The sequence below is a fragment of the Vidua macroura genome, chromosome 9 (genome assembly GCF_024509145.1).
Source record: "Vidua macroura isolate BioBank_ID:100142 chromosome 9, ASM2450914v1, whole genome shotgun sequence".
Classification (NCBI taxonomy): Eukaryota; Metazoa; Chordata; class Aves; order Passeriformes; family Viduidae; genus Vidua; species Vidua macroura.
Window position 1 is genome coordinate 6,599,282 of NC_071579.1, and position 19,125 is coordinate 6,618,406.

At 40.1% G+C, this 19,125-nt stretch overlaps 1 protein-coding gene across 3 annotated transcripts in view; it reads left to right on the plus strand.

The window, feature by feature from the left end:
• The window catches only part of BRINP3 (BMP/retinoic acid inducible neural specific 3), a 199,303-nt gene that overhangs the window by 155,517 nt on the left and 24,661 nt on the right, over positions 1 to 19,125 (plus strand). For all 3 annotated transcript variants that reach the window (XM_053985680.1, XM_053985683.1, XM_053985681.1), the window contains one exon: positions 8,060 to 8,282. In XM_053985680.1, the coding sequence (XP_053841655.1) occupies positions 8,060 to 8,282 (223 nt within the window). The remainder of the gene's footprint in view (positions 1 to 8,059; positions 8,283 to 19,125) is intronic.

The following is a 19,125-nucleotide window of genomic DNA, read 5'->3' on the forward strand; positions in this document are numbered from 1 at the left end:
AGCAACAGCTGGGGCTGGATCTGCCTGGCCAGGAGCAGCCCTGCTGGAAGGTTCCTGGGGCAGAGGATGAAGTGGCCTGACAGCACCAAGGCCACATTTTGGGTGCTACAAAGGAGGGACCAGGAGATCAAGGAGGGGATTAGCCTCTGTACTTTTTGGACCACATTCAGATGCTGCATCCACTTCGGGGCTCCACAGTACAGGAAAGACATCAGGAAGCTGGAGTGTGGTCAGGGATGTCACCAGAGAGGTGAGGGCTGGAGAACCCAAGAGGGGTTGGTCAGCCTTGGGCATGGAGACCTCAGAGAACACAGAGCAGCCACCTTGTCTGCAGGGAAGGGAAAGAGAGCCAGGCTCTGGCTCTCTCTGTGGGGAGAGACAACAGGCATCAAATGAAACGAGAGGGATTCACACTGGGGATATGGAGAAATTTATTCCCCATAGGGGCACTTGAGCCTTGACTGCAGCAGATTCCAAATCCTGACTGGAGCAAGCTCTGAGAAAGTTAATCTGATGTCAGAGTTGACATGCTTGAAGCACAAGATCATCTCTCCTTGGACTACAGAGTGTCCAAGGAAATAACAAGTCTGACTTAACATCTGATCCCAGAACTCTGAAGAAGTGAGCTGGCTTCCTGAAGGAGCAGTGCTTTGTACAGAGGAGTGATCATTTGCAATTCACACTATGAGAGTGAGAAAACTATGCAGTGGAGAACAAGAATTCACTTGAGCTAATTTTGAAGCTGTCTGCAGCACTCTGACTTGGAGCAGCACATCAGTCGATATCATTGCTTGTTCAGACACCATCACACCCTCATGTGTTAAAGACCAGTTGATTTTTGCTAGTTTGCCTTAATCCCACTGTAACATTTTGTCAGAGCCAAAGCAGAACAGTTTTTGCATGAGGTATTACTCACTTCTAGACTGTGATGGCAGAATTTTAATACCTCTAGAGCAAGTTAAAGAACTTGACTAAAAAAGAGGATGTGTGTACAAATGACTGATGTACAGATTTTTAAGGGAGAAAAATATTTCCTTAAAGCCTTATTTAGAGAAATGACAAAACAGCTCATTACAATTGCTCTCTAACGGTAGATTTTGACATGATAATGTCAAAAAAAGGGTTTTCTCCTATACACATATTTTTACTGAACTTTGTTAAATGAAAAAAACCTCTAAAATCCAAATCCTTATTAATATTAGAAAACACATAGGCTACATAAAATTGTGAATAGTATGTTTCAGTCAACAACAGACTCTTACATTTTTTCAGTTATTGTCAGGCTGCTTTTGCCCAGAAAATATGACTGCTTTTTTAGGATTTCAATATTGTTTAAAAAAATTAAAATTGATTTTGGGTAGATGATGTAATCCACAATTAGACAAGATTATATATTTACTGAAGCACCATGCTGTAATTTCCAATGCTGAAAGTTTTGTTTCCATAAGATTATATTATTTCATTTGGGATAAAATGGCTCATCAGAAAATATGACATTAAGTTAAACAACAGAATGATGCTTGATGGAATGTCATCTCCCCAGAAACTGCCATTTCTGGAGACTGAAAGAAGGTGGCTGAAATTACTTGAGAGTTATTTTGCTATGAAACAATTTTTTCCTTAGCATATCACCAAATGTAGATGATTTTCAAACTGTGCTTTATGTTGTACTAAATTGTATGTAGATTTTCACCTCACTTAATTATTGTCACATGTATGTTGTCATCTATTTCAGCCATAATAAGAACCAGCAGGGGGAAAACCCCCAGTATTCTATTTCCTTTGATAGAAATCCATGTCAAATTTGAACTTTCCTATTTACTTAGGAGTTCTAGTGTTCCATAAGCACATCTCTGAGACTTCCCTAGGCACAAGCCATGGCTCAAAGGAGCTCCTGCTCCTGCTGCCCTGACTGCACAGGCTCAGGCTCTTCCCTGCCTTTGTGCAGAGTGTGTCTGGGCTGTGAGGAGGAAATTGCTCCAACGTCCTTAGTCCTGAGCTGATCTCTGTTACACTGACTGGGGAAAGAGTGCCTATATGATTTAAAAGGAAATTTCAGGAATGACAGTTTCCAAGCTCAGTCCTGGAATTGCTCTGTTTATTCTAAAGTAAATAAGATACAAAAGTGCATGGGAAAATTTGGTATTTTCATATTTCCAGCATGACACTGCTGTCAGATGTCAGCCTGCAGCACCTCTAATAACCTGGTGTTCTGGTTTGAAAGCAAAACCAGTGAGAGACTCCAAGTCAGAAATACAATTTATTAGGAAAAAGGAAAAGAAACAAAATCCATCCAACAATACAAAAGGAAAACCACTGACAAAGTCAGAATACAACCTGATGCCCTTTTAGTCAGGGTGTTGGTAGCAGTCCAAATTGGAATGGCTGCAGTCCTCCTGGAGTGTCAGGCGTGGTTCTTTCGGAGCAGTGATCCTGTAGAAGGGTGTAGTCTGCCTTTGAGATGCAGTGGAAAAACCCAGCTGTTCCTCTTGGGAATCCAGAGGAAAAGACTTAGTCTGGTGTCCCAAAAGCTCAGATTATATCCAGGTAGGAATGCTTGGCTCCTCCCTCTGGGCAGAGCATCTCACAATGGGATGTTCTAGTTCTTACCAGTCACGCAGTGACATTCAATGACCCATTATCAGCAGATGTCTCCCCTGAGAGAGGATTGGTTGTGGAAGAGATAAAGAAAACTGCCCAATTAACAGAAGACAACTGCTATACAGATGGCCAATGGAATACATCTTGCTTCTCAGTCTGGGACACCTGGTGTTCTAAATCCCCAAGCAGGTATAAATCCATTGACTTCCAAGGATCCCTCAACAAGGGATCTTAGGAAACAAGCTAACCCAAAACATTTTGGCAACCTGGAGAAGTTCCACAAACCACTCAAATAAACAAAATCAGAACTGTGCTGTGTAGGTGGGACAGTCTTATACAGGCATTGTAGCAATATACCAGGGAAAATCAAAATATTCACAGCAGAGAGATCAGGGCTCCTGTTCTCTTCCAACAGAGAGCAGGTGCTGGAATCTGAAATGCAGGGAGCTCTCAGAACTTTGGGTCTGTAAGCCAAAGCTTAGGATTAAACACAAGATTTGATATGAGACCTTGGAAAAGGCTCCCAAACTTAGGTGCTAGAAGCGAGAATGTGGATTTATAATTTAAAGCAGAGACATGTTAAGCTGAATAAAAGAAAGTTTAGAGTCTCAGAGTTTAAGATATAGAAATAAAAGTAGTTACAAAGGTAAACAAGGAGCTCAGAATGCAGTACTGTAAATTTGTCATAACATAATTAGCTAAGAAAGCTTACTCTGTAACATAAATCCACAAGACTAAATATTTAAAGATTAAGTCAAAAACATATATCCTTGTTAGTAGTGTTTTATTTGTCAACAAATCCTTAAAAAGTCATGTAACTAGGAGTCTTGTGACTTTCTGAACCATGCTCTAAAGATGTGAGCTGAACTTAACACTTCCTACTTATGTAGAAGATAAGAAAATAAACTACATCATCAAAAACAACTCAGAAGCCCCATCTCTAACTTATTCAAAACTCCTTCACAAATCCCCAGAAGCAGGCACCTTTGTCCCTTGCAGCAGAGCACTGTCAGATCCTTGGATGAGGCTTCCTGGATTTTTCTGGCCTTTGCCTGCTCTGTCTGCAGAGTGGCAACCACTGGACCCAGCACTGAGCCCTGCACCAAATAACACTGAGGATCCAATTTACATCTCTGCAGCTCTAGGTATTTCTCACAGCCTAAATATGTCTGATATTCACCTGATTTCAGCAGGAATGTTTGCTCCCATTATGATCTTTCTCATTTATTCTTTCCCACTGAAATATGGGATTCCATTTCCATCTCCAGGCACTGTTGACACAAGGAAGATTTACCTGGCAGAAAGGAGAAGTGAAAAGAGACACAACCAGCCAGAAAATGATCTTGCTTACCCACCACTGCATATAATGTTTTACCTTTTTTACCTTATTTGCGATTAATTAAGAATATATAAAATCATATTGAGTGTACTACCCACGTGAAAATAAAAAGGAAGCGCTATAACCAGATTTTATGTGATATCAAGAATCATGATCTGATTTTTGGGGTTGTCCTGTGCAGGGCCAGGGGTTGGATTCGATGATCCATGTGGGTCCTTCCCAGCTCAGGATATTCCCTGATTTTATGAATTAAAGTATCAATTTCTGTGGCCCCTGGGACTGTAATACTGGCTGTTAATCCTCAGGAATGGCTGGCACCGTGTGTTGATTAGAGTGTAATAGTTTAATCATCTCTCAGTGTTAGGAGTTCATGTTGTAGTTTCACAGATCATGAAATGTGTCTGTTTAAGATATGGGCACATTATCTTCTTCTTCTTCTTCTTATTTTTTTTTTTTTTTTTAATGCAGCAGGCACTATGTAACCATGCTCATTTTATCTCTGTCTCTCCTCCACCTGCATTATGGAGCTCATTAGCAGGATCAGACAGGGCACAAGGATAGTCAAAGATGATGTTTGTTACAGGGAGAAAAAAACATTTTCTGATTGGAAATGCTGTTGCACTGCAAGCTGAGGAGCGTAAACCTTCCTTATCACTTCTAAACACTGCATGGAGCAGTTGTTAGCTGTAGAGATTAGTGCCATCGAGCAGAGGACAGCAAAGTGACAACATTCCTTAAATACGTGGTTAGAGCAATGAGAGGGCTAAAAAGGCATCCCCTGAGCCTGTTGTTTCCTGAGGGAGTTGCCTTTGTTTTGGCTTCACGAAGCTCATTTTAAGGAGCTTTACCAGCTTTACCTCGGAGGAGGCAGAAGGGAAACGAGGTCTTAGGAATTAAGCAGGTAGTCAGGAATGTGGCTTTGGGATTTCATCCCCCCCAAAGGTGTCAGAGTATATATTTCTATACATATATACCCTCAGCTCTCTAAATCTGGTAGAATTTGTCTGGTTTTTACAAGCTGCAGATCTGTACTTTGTACAGGACTTCGTATCAGCTCAGTTAACCTTACTTCCTATTAATTTTTTTTTTAAATTAGCATTTTTAATATTTTTAAGTCTTTTAGATTTGTAAGGCTTTACCAAGCCACTGGGAGAAGCCAGATATCACCTTCTGTGTAGACCTGGGAGGGACTGAGGGCTGGGAAGGGCAGTGTGAGGATGTCACTGAGCTCAGGAAGGAACTAAACTCTCTGACACTGTCTGAGCTGCCAGTGAGTCAGGCATTCCTTTATTCTGGCCAGGATGTGCACTGGAAATCATTCCAACTACACATGTCCATTACAGGACTTTGCACATTCTGTACACTTACAGAAAACAAAGAATTCTTTGGTTCTATGTTACATCATTCTTTTCATTAGTTAGTGTGTGATCTGCTATTGGATACTGATCCCTTTGCCTTTCATGCTCATTTGGTCCAGTGCTGTGGCTCCCTTAACATTCTGCTCTCAGAGAGAGACACTCCAACTTTACCAGGGAGATTGTAATCAGATTAATGTCTGATTAATGTCTGATTACCTCCTCCATATCTTCTAGATTCCCAACATGTAAATTTTAAAATCCCACACCTCCAAAAGTCCCTTTTTGTTTGTTGAAGCTTATCAGGCCCTGCCCAGCCTGACCCAAAGCCTTGGTGGTTTAAAGATTAAACCAACAACAGAGCCCAGCTCCCCTCCCCCTTGGCAAAGGGGAACAAACCCATGACTAAAGCTGCTTAAAACTAAAAAGAATGTTATGGCATTTCCAAAAAGGAATCAGAGGTTGGTAAAGTTGGACTGGGCTCTGAGAAACCTAAACTAGAGAAGCTCATTGCAGTCAGGGTTAGACTATAAATGTCCTTTCTGACCCAAATTATTCTCTTATTCTGAGGAAGGAATAATTATCACTTGGGAAGGAGAAAACAGAAACGTCTATCCCAAAACGACACTAAGATTCACAGAGATGCTCATCTATTAATGTAGAATTTATTAAATATTCCCATTAATTCAAATTGTTAGCTATACACCCAGGAATGAACATTCTTCCTGGACAGAGGATAAAACCAACTTAGACAAAATTAAGGAAGGGAAAAATCAAAAGATAAAAGGCTCCAAATAGTTGATAAGATAAAGAAACAGTTCTTTTCCCTCATGCCCTAAGGACAGCAGAGGGGCTGTGCAAAGATGAAGGCATGAGGCCAAAATGAACAACACATTCCCAGAGGAATTATTAAAAAAAATTTATTAAACATACAATCATCATATTTGCCCCTTGATTTCAATTTTCTACCTTCAAGAAGACCTTTCAATGCTTTTTGTTTTGTCATGAGTGTTCACCTGTCACTGTTGAGCAGGATGGGAACGAAAGACTCTAAGTTAGAAGGTAAAGAGAATGAACTGATTTATTTTAAATGTACTGTTCTATATATAGAGGACATCGTGCGGACTAATTTTATTGGTTTTAGAGTAAAAACATCTCACACCATTGGTGTGCAGTGAATGACACACGGTGGCAGAACATATTTATAAACAATGTGAACAACAAGATAGATTAGAGAATTACTTATATTTTTTCTTAACTGCTTCCCAGGCTCTTGCCTGATTAGAAAAACTTTTCTCTTTCTCTCTGATTGAGCTGAGAATATCCACATTCACCCATCACAGAAAATAGTCTGCTGAAGTGGGACTGTTGTATTCCATCACTGCCCTGTGTCCTTCAGGATCTGGTCAAGGGCCACTACAGGTTATTTACAAAAGATCTTTTTCTCTCCATCCATAAAAAAGAAAATATTTTTTCCTGCTTTGTGTAAAAATGTTAAAAAACCTAAAGTAAAGCTAAATCAAAAGACTTATGAACAAGGAAGTTAATGGAGTATTATTTGATGCGAGTGGACGTTTTCCCCAATCAACCCTCTTCCATGAGCAACCTAAAACTGCACCAATGTTAAATATTATGATTATTTTCGTTTGAAGAGGGAGGCTACTTCAGGCAGCGGGATCTTTGCTTTCACATAGTCTGCTAAAATATAAACTATCCAAAAGGAGCATCTGGCAGGGTGAAAGCCAAACTGTGGGATGAGTGACTTCATTGCAGGAACAAGCTGAAAAAAAAAATGGATTGTGAAGGGTGGGAAGATAGCAGCAGGCAGAAGGGCAGGCAGGGAAACATACTGATACACAAAAACAAGAAAGAAAAAGGATAAACATGTGCATTCAAGCGTGCCACTTGTTCTCATATATTTCCCCAGTATCTGGAGCCCTTTTAATGGTAGTTTATTTAGGTTCATATACATCATTCTACTTATGGAAACAGACTCCCTGATTCATAAAACTCTTTTAATAAGATTCTGTCTGCACATCTTGTGTGGACTGAGCTACCAGAACGAGTCACAAAACATGGCATGTTCACAGTAACAATGACCTTGTGATTGAAGAACTTCTTCCTGCCACTTTAGAGACAAAAAAGAAGTTATATGGGAACATTTTTGAAGTGTCATAAAATTTTGAAGTACCATAAAATGCTTTGAAAGGCTCCATTTTAATTGTAAATACTTATGAAAGTCTAATTTAATGGCTTGTGTCGGGGTGAAATAACATATATATAAGAGGAATGGCCTGTAAAATCACATTTACTTGCATGTCCTAAGTATTAGAATATACTTCTTTTAAGACAGATTCTGATGTTCTTCAAATGAGTCAATAAACATTGATCATTAAACGCACATTTGCTTTCAGATCCCAGATCTGAAGGTAAGAAACTCTGATTCTTACTTAATCTTCCCATTACCCAGGCTGAGAAATAAGGACAATGCTTGTATTTGCTTTAATATTAATTTTAAGATTATATAAATACTGGATTTTGCTGGCTTTATTCTAATATTACCCATAAAAATGTAGTCACCTTTCTAGTTTCAAGGAGTTAAAATTTTAAAATGTTAAAATTTTAAAAATAGCTCAATTTTAAAATTTCAAAAGATTGAGTCTATGAAAATTTATTTGAGAAAAAACAAATTAAAAGTTAATTTCTGCTGCAAGAATAACAATAGCCACATAATTAAAGACTATTAATTATTATTTTCTTTCAGACGAATTCAAATTATTTATGAAGAGGCTGCCTATGAATTATTTCCTGAACACATCTGCTGTGATGCATTTGTGGACAATGGATTCTAATTTCCAACGGCGCTATGAGCAGCTGGAAAGCAGCATGAAGCAACTCTTCCTCAAGGCCCAGAGAACGGTGCACAAACTCTTCAGCCTCAGCAAGAGGTGCCACAAACAGCCCCTCATCCGCATGCCAAGGCAGAGGTAAGTGTCTTGGTTTGAAAATACGGCGTCTGTTCAAGGAAGGCAGGAGCCACCCCTGAAATGGAAAATGTAAACCTCCTCCCTCAAAATTATTCTAGTTTTGGAATTAAAAGGCTCTCAGGCAAAGATATGGGAGTAGGAATAACAGTTCTTTACTAGGAAAATTTAAAATACAAATGTAATAGTACAAAAAACCAACACTGCCAGAGTCAGAACATGCTCTGACCCCATGTGGGTCAGGGTGGTGGCAGCAGTCCCATTCCATGGTGGCTCAGCCCTCCTGCAGTGCCAGCTGTGCTTCTGCTGGAGCAGGGATCCTGGACAAGGCTGGAGTTTTCCTCTGAAGCTCCAGGGCTGCTGGAGATGGGCCTGGGCTTCCTCTGGGAATGCAGTGGAGAAGAAAGCTGCTCCTCTGGGAATGCAGTGGGCAAAGGCTGCTGTGCTGTTCCAAAGTCAGATTGTATCCAGGTAGGAATGCTTGGCTCCTCCCCCTGGGCAGAGCATCTCCCCATGGGATGATGGAATTTTCTCAGCCATGCAGGGACACTCACTGGCCATGAACAGAAGAGATCTCCTGGAGGGAGGATTGGCTGTGGGAGATATAAAGAAAACTGCCCAATGAACAGAACTGCCCACCTTTAATAGATGGGAATAGAATACACTCCCAGCTAAACCTGAGACAGTAAGGAGCGCTCTATGAAATCATGAGAAATCCAAACATGCCACTAAAATCTCCTCAAGGCTGTGGATGTGGGAATGGTACAGGCACAGGGTACAGTCCTCATGTTTGTAAGAGTTGAATAGTCCCAACTTGTAATATCACTCTGTTCCTCTTTTCCTAAATACAATGGGAAAGTTCAGAATAAATCCTGATTTGTTTGTGACTGTGTAGGATAGGAGGCGACTTAGAAGTGACACAAGCACAGATTCATCATCCCATTTGATTTGCCTCTGTTTTACAGAGCCATGTTTTCCGTGGCACTTGTCCAGGTGTAACAGTGCCAAAGAATTGTGTACAGAATCCTGAATAACTGCTCTGGAGCAGGCACAACTGTTTTAGGAACTTTGCGGGTCATTATGCAATGTATACTACACACAATTGATTTCTCGTATCGTTTGTCAAATATGAATTAGATTGGAAAGGATGCCTGAGGAAAGAAAATAGAAGACTTTCAGTCCTTCCTAGAAACAGAGAGAGATCCTGAAAGCCAGCTAATCAAATCTCTACATTAGCATAAAGTGGGTATGCTTGATTCCTGGTTGAAAATTGCTTTGTTGAAATTAGTGCAATGACACTACAGTAAATCTGAAATGAATGAGCTTTTAAGGACATTGTTCTTCTGAGCACAAGCATTGTGAGATAGTCCAGTGACTCCTGCATTTAGCACATTTCTCCATTGATTTTAAAGAAATCTAGTTTAGGTTCAGTGTTCCAGAACTGCCAGGGATACTTTACACTCCCCTGCTTTCGACTCTGCTGTTGCAAGCTCAAGCACCATCAATTCCTCTTTGCCTTTCAGTGGCCCTCCCCCTTCTTTCAGGAGGCTGTGCTTGTAGCTTTCATACCCCCTTTCTTCTACATATTGTGCTTTGTGCTGTGATCTATTAGTTGAAACCAAAAATTCACTTGTGAGGTCATTTCATGATTAGAAAACATTCTGCCAAGAGAGGTTATATAATCACTGCAGAGCCTCGTATCCTCTCGGGTGTGTCTTGGCCATGACCTGAATGAGCATCCTGCAAAGAGATAATTCACCATGAACGACTTTTGCAGGAGCCCAGAGCTTCTTAAAACACAAGAAACAGTCCAGACTCACTTTTGCCCTCACCAAAATTGAATATAATAGATTTCAAATAATTTAAAATAACCAGGTCTTCTAAAATAACCTTCGTAGGGCTCTGGAGCAACTTTTGTTTGCCAGATAATGACAGTGATGAAGATGAAGTGAGATAAGTAAAGTTGCAAGGATTGATCAAAACACAGCTTTCTTGTTATATAAAGGATTTTTTTCAGTGCAGAACTTGCAACTTCACAATTTATTTTTTTTAATATAAAGATGTGGCACTGTGCCAAAAAGATCTGGACAGGCTGGAAAAGGTCCAGACAAAGGCCACAAAGATGATCCTGGAACAGGAAGCTGCCCCATTAGGAAAGGCTGAGAGACTTGGGTTTGCCTGGCTGTGAGGAAAGAAGACTGAGGAGAGACCTTATTTCCATGTTCCAGTATTTAAAGGGGGACACAAAGAAGATGGAGACTCCCTTTTTACAAGGTGTCACGTGGAAAAGACGAGAGGAAATGGGTACAAAGTACTGCTGGGGAGATTCTGAGTGGACACAAGAGGAAAATATTTCACAATGAGAACAGTCAGTCGCTAGAATAACCTCTCCAGGGAAGCAGTGAACTCCTCGGTGCTGGACAATTTTAAGATGCAGCTGGACAGGGTGCTGGGCCATCTTTTCAAGGCCATGCTTTTGCCAAAAAGGTTGGACCAAATGATCCTTGAGATCCCTTCCAGCCTGAAGGTATTCCATGATTCTATCACAGTAAATGTTACCAGCAACGAGTCTGCCTCTTCTACAGGGAGTTGCACCAAACTTTCACAGCAGTTTGATTTTGCAGTGTATCTCAAACTCAGAAATATCATCACTTACTTTTGAGCTAATTATGTCTCATTTTAGTGACTACTCTGAATTTTTTTCTTGTCACTACAGAGGGAGATAGGGTGTGTGATGTAGTGATGAGCAACAGATTACTCAAATATCAGTGTTAAAGCAGGCTTGGGAATACTTTGCCAGTGGGATATGTTTGCTAAAAGAGGCAGTTTTTAAAGGTTGGATTCCATCTGACTATCTGGGAAAACTGCCTTCTGACATCCAGGCTTTTAAGGCTGATAAGAAGAGCTTTAAAATGAGAAGTGAGGGGAAAAGGTCAAAAGAAATTGGCTTAATGTCCAAGCCCATTAAAAAAAAAATCTGATAGATCAAGATAAAGTATTGGATAAAGGAATATCAGTAGTGAAATGACCAATGGTGAGAAAGAAAACAGGACCTTGACAGAACAGTTTTCTGATATTCCTCATGATGAGAATATACCTAATCCAGATGAAATACTGAATTTTTGATACCTGCCAACAGGTAAGTGAATGTAGAAAGAATACCTGAGTAATGCCATGGAGAAACAGGAACCATTGCCCAGGCTGTAACATCAAACATTGCAGCAGACAGTAAGTGAAATAAGAGAACCAAACCTCAGTACAATTTTTTTTGGTGTTCAAGAGAAGGCAGAAATAAAAGCAGAAAAAACATCTTTGTGATCTTTCAGGTCCCTTCCAGCCTAAGCCAGTCTATGATTCTGTGTGCCATGCACAGTCTAGGCTTCAAACAAACAAGAAGGGGAATTGGAACAAAATGTCATTTTTTTCCAGGGCTTTCTAAACAGCTCCTTCAGGTTAGTGTTTGGGTTCTGCTACTGGGTGAATTTTATTTTGGAAAGAGAAATTAGATTGAGTTAATGAAGATATAAATAACTATTTTCAATAGTTTTGGGCACGTCTTCTCAGATACAGATTAAAGAGGCAATGCTTCAACTTTTAGTAAAGGTCATGGTGTTGGCAGTGAGTAAAACCAACTCTGCTAATGTTTAATTTTACACTGAATTTCACTAATCAATAGAATATATGTATAAAGGATTTTTGAAGGGATATCTCAAGAGTGAGGGTTGTTTTTCCATGAAACTGGGAGGTATGTCCTCAAAGTTTAATGTAATTCATGAAAACTTTCTCTGAGACTGGAGTTTTATAGGGATTTATCTGTGTAGTCTGCCAGAAATCATTTGGTCACGCCTGAAGGAGCTCCTGAATACGGTCAAGGTTATCATTAATTACTGAAAATAATCATCTCTTTTCTCTGGCCAGAAAATTTCTTTCCTGAACATGAAACAAATTGTTGCCTGATTGTTTTAAATGGGACTTAATTAATGATTTACACAGAATTGCTTGCAACTTCTTTCATATTTCCTGATGACCAAGCTACTTAGTGATCATAATACTAAATTACATTAATATTTTAATTTTCTAATCCTGAAACCAAAATACCATTGAATCCTCTCCTAACATCATTGCTCACTGCAACAAAAAACTCAATTAACTCACAGGTTAAAGAAACTAAATTTCCACGTCTCCTTTTTGGACACAGTTTATATTCTTCAGCTAGAATAAAGCACAAATAGTTTTCTTTCAGTTTGCACTTGGGGTCAGAACAATTTACTGCAGCACTTTGTGTACAGTGGGGGTGGGCCCAGGATTGCAATTTTTATTTTATTCTGTTCACTGCAAATCTTTTCAAGTTCCAGATGTTCTGCCCAGCTTTTAAGCTTGCTTTCATTACCATGAAACAGACATTTGGTCCTTTTCCTTTTCATGCCAAGGTACATCAAACACCCTTAGATTTCCATTGTGGCACTGCTGAGTGTAACTTTTAAAATTCACCTGAATTAATCAATCACTCTGTAATCAGTGGAGTACTTACTGGTTGTCTGAGTTCAACAAAAAAATACCAACTAAAATTCAAAGCCAACAAGGTGCGGGGAAATTTCTGGTAGATAGTCTGCTCCCATGTTGTATATTAAGGATGGACTAATAAAACATTCCATTTCAGAAGATAAAGAGAAAAACAAGATTAAAAAACAATGCACTCTGAAAAAGAAATGTATTCTGCAGAGTAGTACTGCCAGGTGAGCTTCTGCCTCCATGAATTTGAGGCTCTGCTGCTTCAAGAGGCTGAAGTGATAATTTCCAGTATGTTCTCATTGCATTGACACATCAGCCTTAAAAGCATGGAGTATTCTTGTGTTCTCTTGGGCAGAATCCACTGCATGCAGCAATTGTTATCCTGCTCGATGGCCAGCTCCTGCTGCAGCTTCTGTGCAGGACTGTGGTTGAGAGATGGCACAATACATTTTGCTTTGCAGGAATCAGCAGGTGGTGTAAAATACAGATGGGAGGGTTGTTGTTGAACAGAGCAAGGGGCACAGCACATTTGGTTTGCAGAAATCAAGCTGAGGTGTAAAACACGTGCGTGCCCTGAGCTCATCTGGTGCATTTCTGGGTTAGGATCATGAGCTGTGAGCAACAGTGGTTAATCTTGAAGGGGATTTGTTGTGGAGTGCATGCACTCTGAGAAAAGGACTAACTAGTCATTTAGTCCAAGCTCTGGATCAAGCTCAGCAGCATCTTCCTCAAATGAGGTCAGAAAGTGAAGTTTCCTCACAGGCATAGCCTGAGCCTGCTGGCTCACACCCCCACTGGAGGGTGACACCTGTGAGCCATCTCTAACATCACCTGCAGGTTGAACCTTTTCATTTGAACCTTTTAATTTCTCAAAGAAAAAATAAGTGGAGGGAATTAGTAAATATCAGTTGTACTGCAGAGGGGCACTGCAGCTCACATATGGCCAGGGGAAGAGGTGAAGCAGCAAGCAAACGTGTGGTTATACAGTTGTCACTGTGTTATGGGGAGGGAAAATGGGTTTTCTTTTTGTTTTGGTGAACACAGCAGTAAGGTTTAATTTCAAATGCAATGACTGTGCTGAGAAACTGAAAATCCCAGAAGACCTGATTCTACCCTTGAACTGCTATTAGTGATGTGAACCAGAGCTAGGTGTGTGCTGGCACTCACCTCCAGCCAAATTATGGAACCAAAGTGAGAGCACTGGAATCTCTGTGCTTGAGAGCATTAAAAGAAATATGAACTGTCTGAGTGGAGGAGAAGAATCTTCCCTTTCCCAAATACTTTTCAAGGACAGCAATGATTTCCTCTGATTTGCTCTAATATCCAACCACTAGTGAAAGACATGGAAGAGAGGAAGCTTTCATTTCTTCCTTCAGAAGTGCCAGTTTATAACTTGGTTTCATTCCTTTTGTGTCATTCAAATGGGTTCCTTCACTAATCATCCTTTGAAGTGAGTACACTCAGTACAGGACATTATTGTAGGTATGAACCTTATCTGTATGCACTTTAAATAATTTCATCATGAAAAAGCATCACTTAAGGTCTAATTTAATCAGCACCATCTGTGATTTAATAAAGACATAAACAAAAATATTAAAAGGAGAGAGGTAATGTAAATACAGTAATAAGTCAGTGGGAAAAAATTGCATCTTCCTTGCATAATAACTAAATGGAAACCTGCTGCAAATGAAGATTATCAGCATCTCAAGTAAATAAGAATTTCAATCTTAGAACACCAAGGTATGGCATGTGCACACAAAAGCATGGAATTTTGAATAGAATGTTAGTATTTGAATTTTTGAAAAGACTGAATGCTTAATATTACCATATAATTTAAAGTGAAGGTGATAATTATATCGATAGTTCAGACACTTTTAAAAAACACTTTTAAAAACACTTTTTAAAAAGTGTTTTTTAAAAGGATCTTATTCTGGTAGAAGAAACTGAAGACAAATACAGACGAAACTTCTTAATAACTTTGAAAAAAATATTTTAACATATAAAACCCCCTATTTCTGGAAGGAAAGTAATTCTTGGCAGTCTTATGTTTGAAGTATGTCCTTATCTCCATGAAAGTTATTTTTAAAAGAAGCATACTCTGAAGCTAATGTAGACTTAGAAGGAGTTCATCACTAGAGGCAGTGAATAGCTACATCAAACAGAAGAGTTTCAGAAAGAATTCTGCTTTTTAAAATCAGATTTTTTTCTGGAATTTCCCACAGAACGCACCACAGGCAGCTATGAAAGAAGGAAGAGCCATGAATTTGCATTTTCTTGTTTCTCTCTTATTTTTGAATTTCACGTCACAAAATATTCACATGCCCTAGAAACACAACAAGGTCTGAATACTCTTAAAACACTTCAGAGAAGGGAATTTGTGTCTTGGTCTCCTCTTCAGTCTATAGGCAGAAAAACCAGATTTAAAATAGGTGACTTTTTTTACAGCATCTGTAAACACAGTCCATCAGAACACAGAGGCCTGGAAACCTGCTTCCTTCAGAACTCTCCAGAATGACATACATAAGAAATAGAGGGGATAGTGCAGGTTAATCCAATTCCCTCAGGATATAATGCAGGATTAGTTCCTTACATCCCAAAGTTGTTTATCAGCTACTTTAGATTGCTTTGCTATAAGTGTAATTGATTCATGGGCACAACATTACTAAGGAATAAAATATTCCACCTAGGAAGCCACAGAGTTCAAGACATGAAAGTTTCTCTGTGCATCACACAGAGACTTTTCTTCTTAAAGAGCATTTGTGGCACTGGATGTAAGGGGGGAAAAAAAATCTAATTATCCATCACTTAACAGGCTGCTGGAATGAAGGTGAGCAGTGAGTCTAGAGGAAAATTATATTTTAGAAAGGCAGTGTAAGACAGTAAAAGCTCCTCTGGATGGGCTGGGTCTAATGTAAATGATTCTTCTGGACATGAGTTGCTAAATATACAGTATTTTGTCTGCTTTCAGAACATCTTCTTTAATAGAGGACAAGGAGCACAGAGATGTTTCTAAACAAAAGCGGTTCCAAGAAAAAATATGTTGTCATTATTAATGCATTAAAAAAAAAAAGAAAATATAAAATGTTTTTATTTTATCTGCTCCAATTAAGATATTGCGTTTAGGACTCAAAAATAGATTTACAAATTTTAATATTAAGGAATGCCTGTCCAGTGGAAATTTAGATTGGATGTGGCACACCAAGTGCAGATCTGAAAGTCACATGCTACAGACAAGGAAGGTGATAAGATGAAAGTGTGAGAGATAAAACGAAGGTCAGCTTGGTAGTGGCTGCTTTACTAATCTGAATACTAAGTCTGCATCTGTTCTCAAAGGAAATAAAATGATCAGCTTCGAGGTGATACCTTTAATTGGATTGGGGATTAGAGTTATTTAAAACTAACGTGACACACATAAAAATATGATCTGGAGCCCTGCAAATAATAGGTGTGATAACGAGGAGAAGCAGAGATAAACTCTTGTGTACAGATGTGTTTTCACACGTGGTTTAGGAGCTCTATATACACAGGGCACCTGTCCTTGGAACACCTTTCCTCTCCTAGAAAGGAGATCTGGGGTTCTAATGCAGCAGCATTGAATTGCACATTCATAGAGGCTGTTCTTGATCACCTGCTACCCATGATAATTTTTCCAACTGCTCCTCAGCTCCACTTTTGGTATTTTTGATGAATAGCAACATTAGAATGAAGTAATTTCAGCATGTCAGACAATGAAATGAGTAGAGAGTTTATAGTAATGTCACAGGGCAGGAATATTCCTATTTTGGAAACACCATATGTGCAATATGTGCAATGAAATCACATTTCCATGCCATTTTTTTTGTCCTTTTCAACTACAAACAACTTACCAGTGCTACTGTCCCCTAAAAGCAGTGTTTTGGCAATCACAGTTTACATTTTGTCATGGGATGATAAAAAAAAGAAAATCGTCTTAGTAAGATTCATCTGACATGAAAGGTGTTACACCAATGCAGGATGATATATGATTTAATGATATTGAAGATATGATATATGATATGATACTGATTTAATATTGCAGGGTGTTGAGTTATACCTTGTTCTGAGACTTGCAATACTAAAATATGCTTACTGAATCACTGGCCACGTGACAAACAGCCTATACTTTAAAAGGACATACCAGATGTGGCTTGTATTGCCCACACATTATGTGTGACTGCTGGATATTCAGGCAACATTTCAAAGGAGTCACTATTCAGAGGTCCAACAGCAGAACATGACTCAAGGAAATCATCTGTTCAAGGAGAGTGACTTTCTTGTGGGCTCACTTCTATGGGTGGTAAGAACAGAAGCCACATACTCTGTTGGAACATGAATTTCCTCTATACAGTCCAGTTCTGAGAAAGTGGAAAGCTGGGCTCAGTTTCCTCTTCTCCCACATGAAACAGTGTCTAGAGTGTTCATTTATTTCAGAGCTGCTAATTTGACAGACACTAATTTGCTACCACTTCAAATTGCCTCTGTCCCTTCCATCTAACAAAGCATCTCTTTGTTTCTAAACCAAATGTCCAAACTACCTTTTTTTTTTTTTCCCAGGCAAATATTGCAATTCAACTGATCCAACCAACCTGAAAATTTGGAAAAAAAATAAATACAAGGTGCTTAAAATAACATTTTATTTTTATAGATCTGTGGTGTTAAAAGAATAAAGAAAAACATGGGTTAAGAAAAAGCTGCTAAAGAATCTCAGCTATAAAGTATTCAGAGCATTTAATCGCCTGTGTAGATGCGCAACACTGAAGATCTTGATTTTGGCCTTTTGGCTTTTACTGTGACCAAACTGCTGTAAAGGACTTTTCCTGAGGCCAGATTTAAAGACATCTTAATCACCTATCCACATGAATCACTGGCAGAGACAACATCAGAGCCAGCACTGCGGTGACTCACAAGGCTTGGAAGTCTACACTTTAAAATAATTACTTGACATGTGGATAGATCCTGGCAGACATTCCTGGACTTGGCAGCTCCTGTTTGCCCCTGGCCTGGTGACCATCTGTGTTTGCAGCCATGACATGTGACATGGTGGCCATGAGCCTCTCTGGACAGCACCCCACCACCTTCAGCACAATGTGCTCTGCAAATGCAGCTGGAGGTCAGGGAAGGACACCAGAGGGAGATATTGGATCTTGGAGCACCCTGGGCTTCAGGCTGTCCCAAGTCCAGAAAGTTGTAGTATTGTCCATTGTATAATAATAGCATATTTGAACAGGGTGGTTATAAAATCTACCATAAGGGCATATCTTTTATCATCTGTGAGTTATTAAGTGAGACATATACAAACTAAGTAAAAATGAGCTTTGTCTTCAGCATCACCACAATATAGGAAAGATCTAAAGCTGTTGCAGAGCATCCAAAGGAAGCCACGAGGATGGTGAAGGGCCTCGAGGTGAAGCCGTGTGAGGAGCAGCTGAGGGCACTTGGTCTGTTCAGCCTGTGAAAGAGGAGACTGAGGGGAGACCTCAGTGCAGTTACAGCTTCCTTGTGAACGGGAGAGGAGGGACAGACACTGATCTCTGCTCTCTGTGACAGGGACAGGACTCCAGGGAATGGCTGGAGCTGGGCCAGGGCAGGGTGAGGCTGGAGCTCAGGGAAAGGTTCTTCCCCAGAGGGTGCTGGCACTGCCCAGGCTCCCCAGGGAATGGGCACAGCCCCGAGGCTGCCAGAGCTCCAGGAGGGTTTGGACAACGCTCCCAGGGATGCACAGGGTGGGATTGTTGGGGTGCCTGGGCAGGGACAGGGGCTGGACTTAATGATCCCTTTGTGTCCCTTCCAACTCAACCTTTTCTGTGATTTTGTGGTCAGGAATGCTCCGTGGAGCCACCAAAGCCCCTCACTCTACAGCCAGCACAGTCCCCCAGCCTGGCCTGGATCTGATCTCCCTCATTCTCTTTTTCCATTGTGTCCCTTCACGGGGACAGCCAGGGTGTTTGTCACAGAGGGGTCCCAGCCCAGGCTGCCATGAGCTGCTGTACATAAACACTTCTCTGGGCTGTGCTGTTTGAAGGAAAAATACCTCTCCTCTGTGGGGAGATGGTGCTAATGCAAAGCACTAGAGAGCTTTGACACGAGTGCAGAGGAAAAGGGGGGATGAAGGCTGGACTTGTGGGATGGGGGATATTGGCATATCCATATTTCAGGCAAAGCTTTAGTTGCTCAGATGCCTCACTTTGACAATGAGGTCTCTGCTTGTCAGGTCAGGTCTGTCAACACTGAAAATGAGCTTTTCATGATCAGAATCAGAAAAAAAATCTCAGTTAAACAAGCAGAAGAACTGCGAGACATTCATTGACATAGAAAG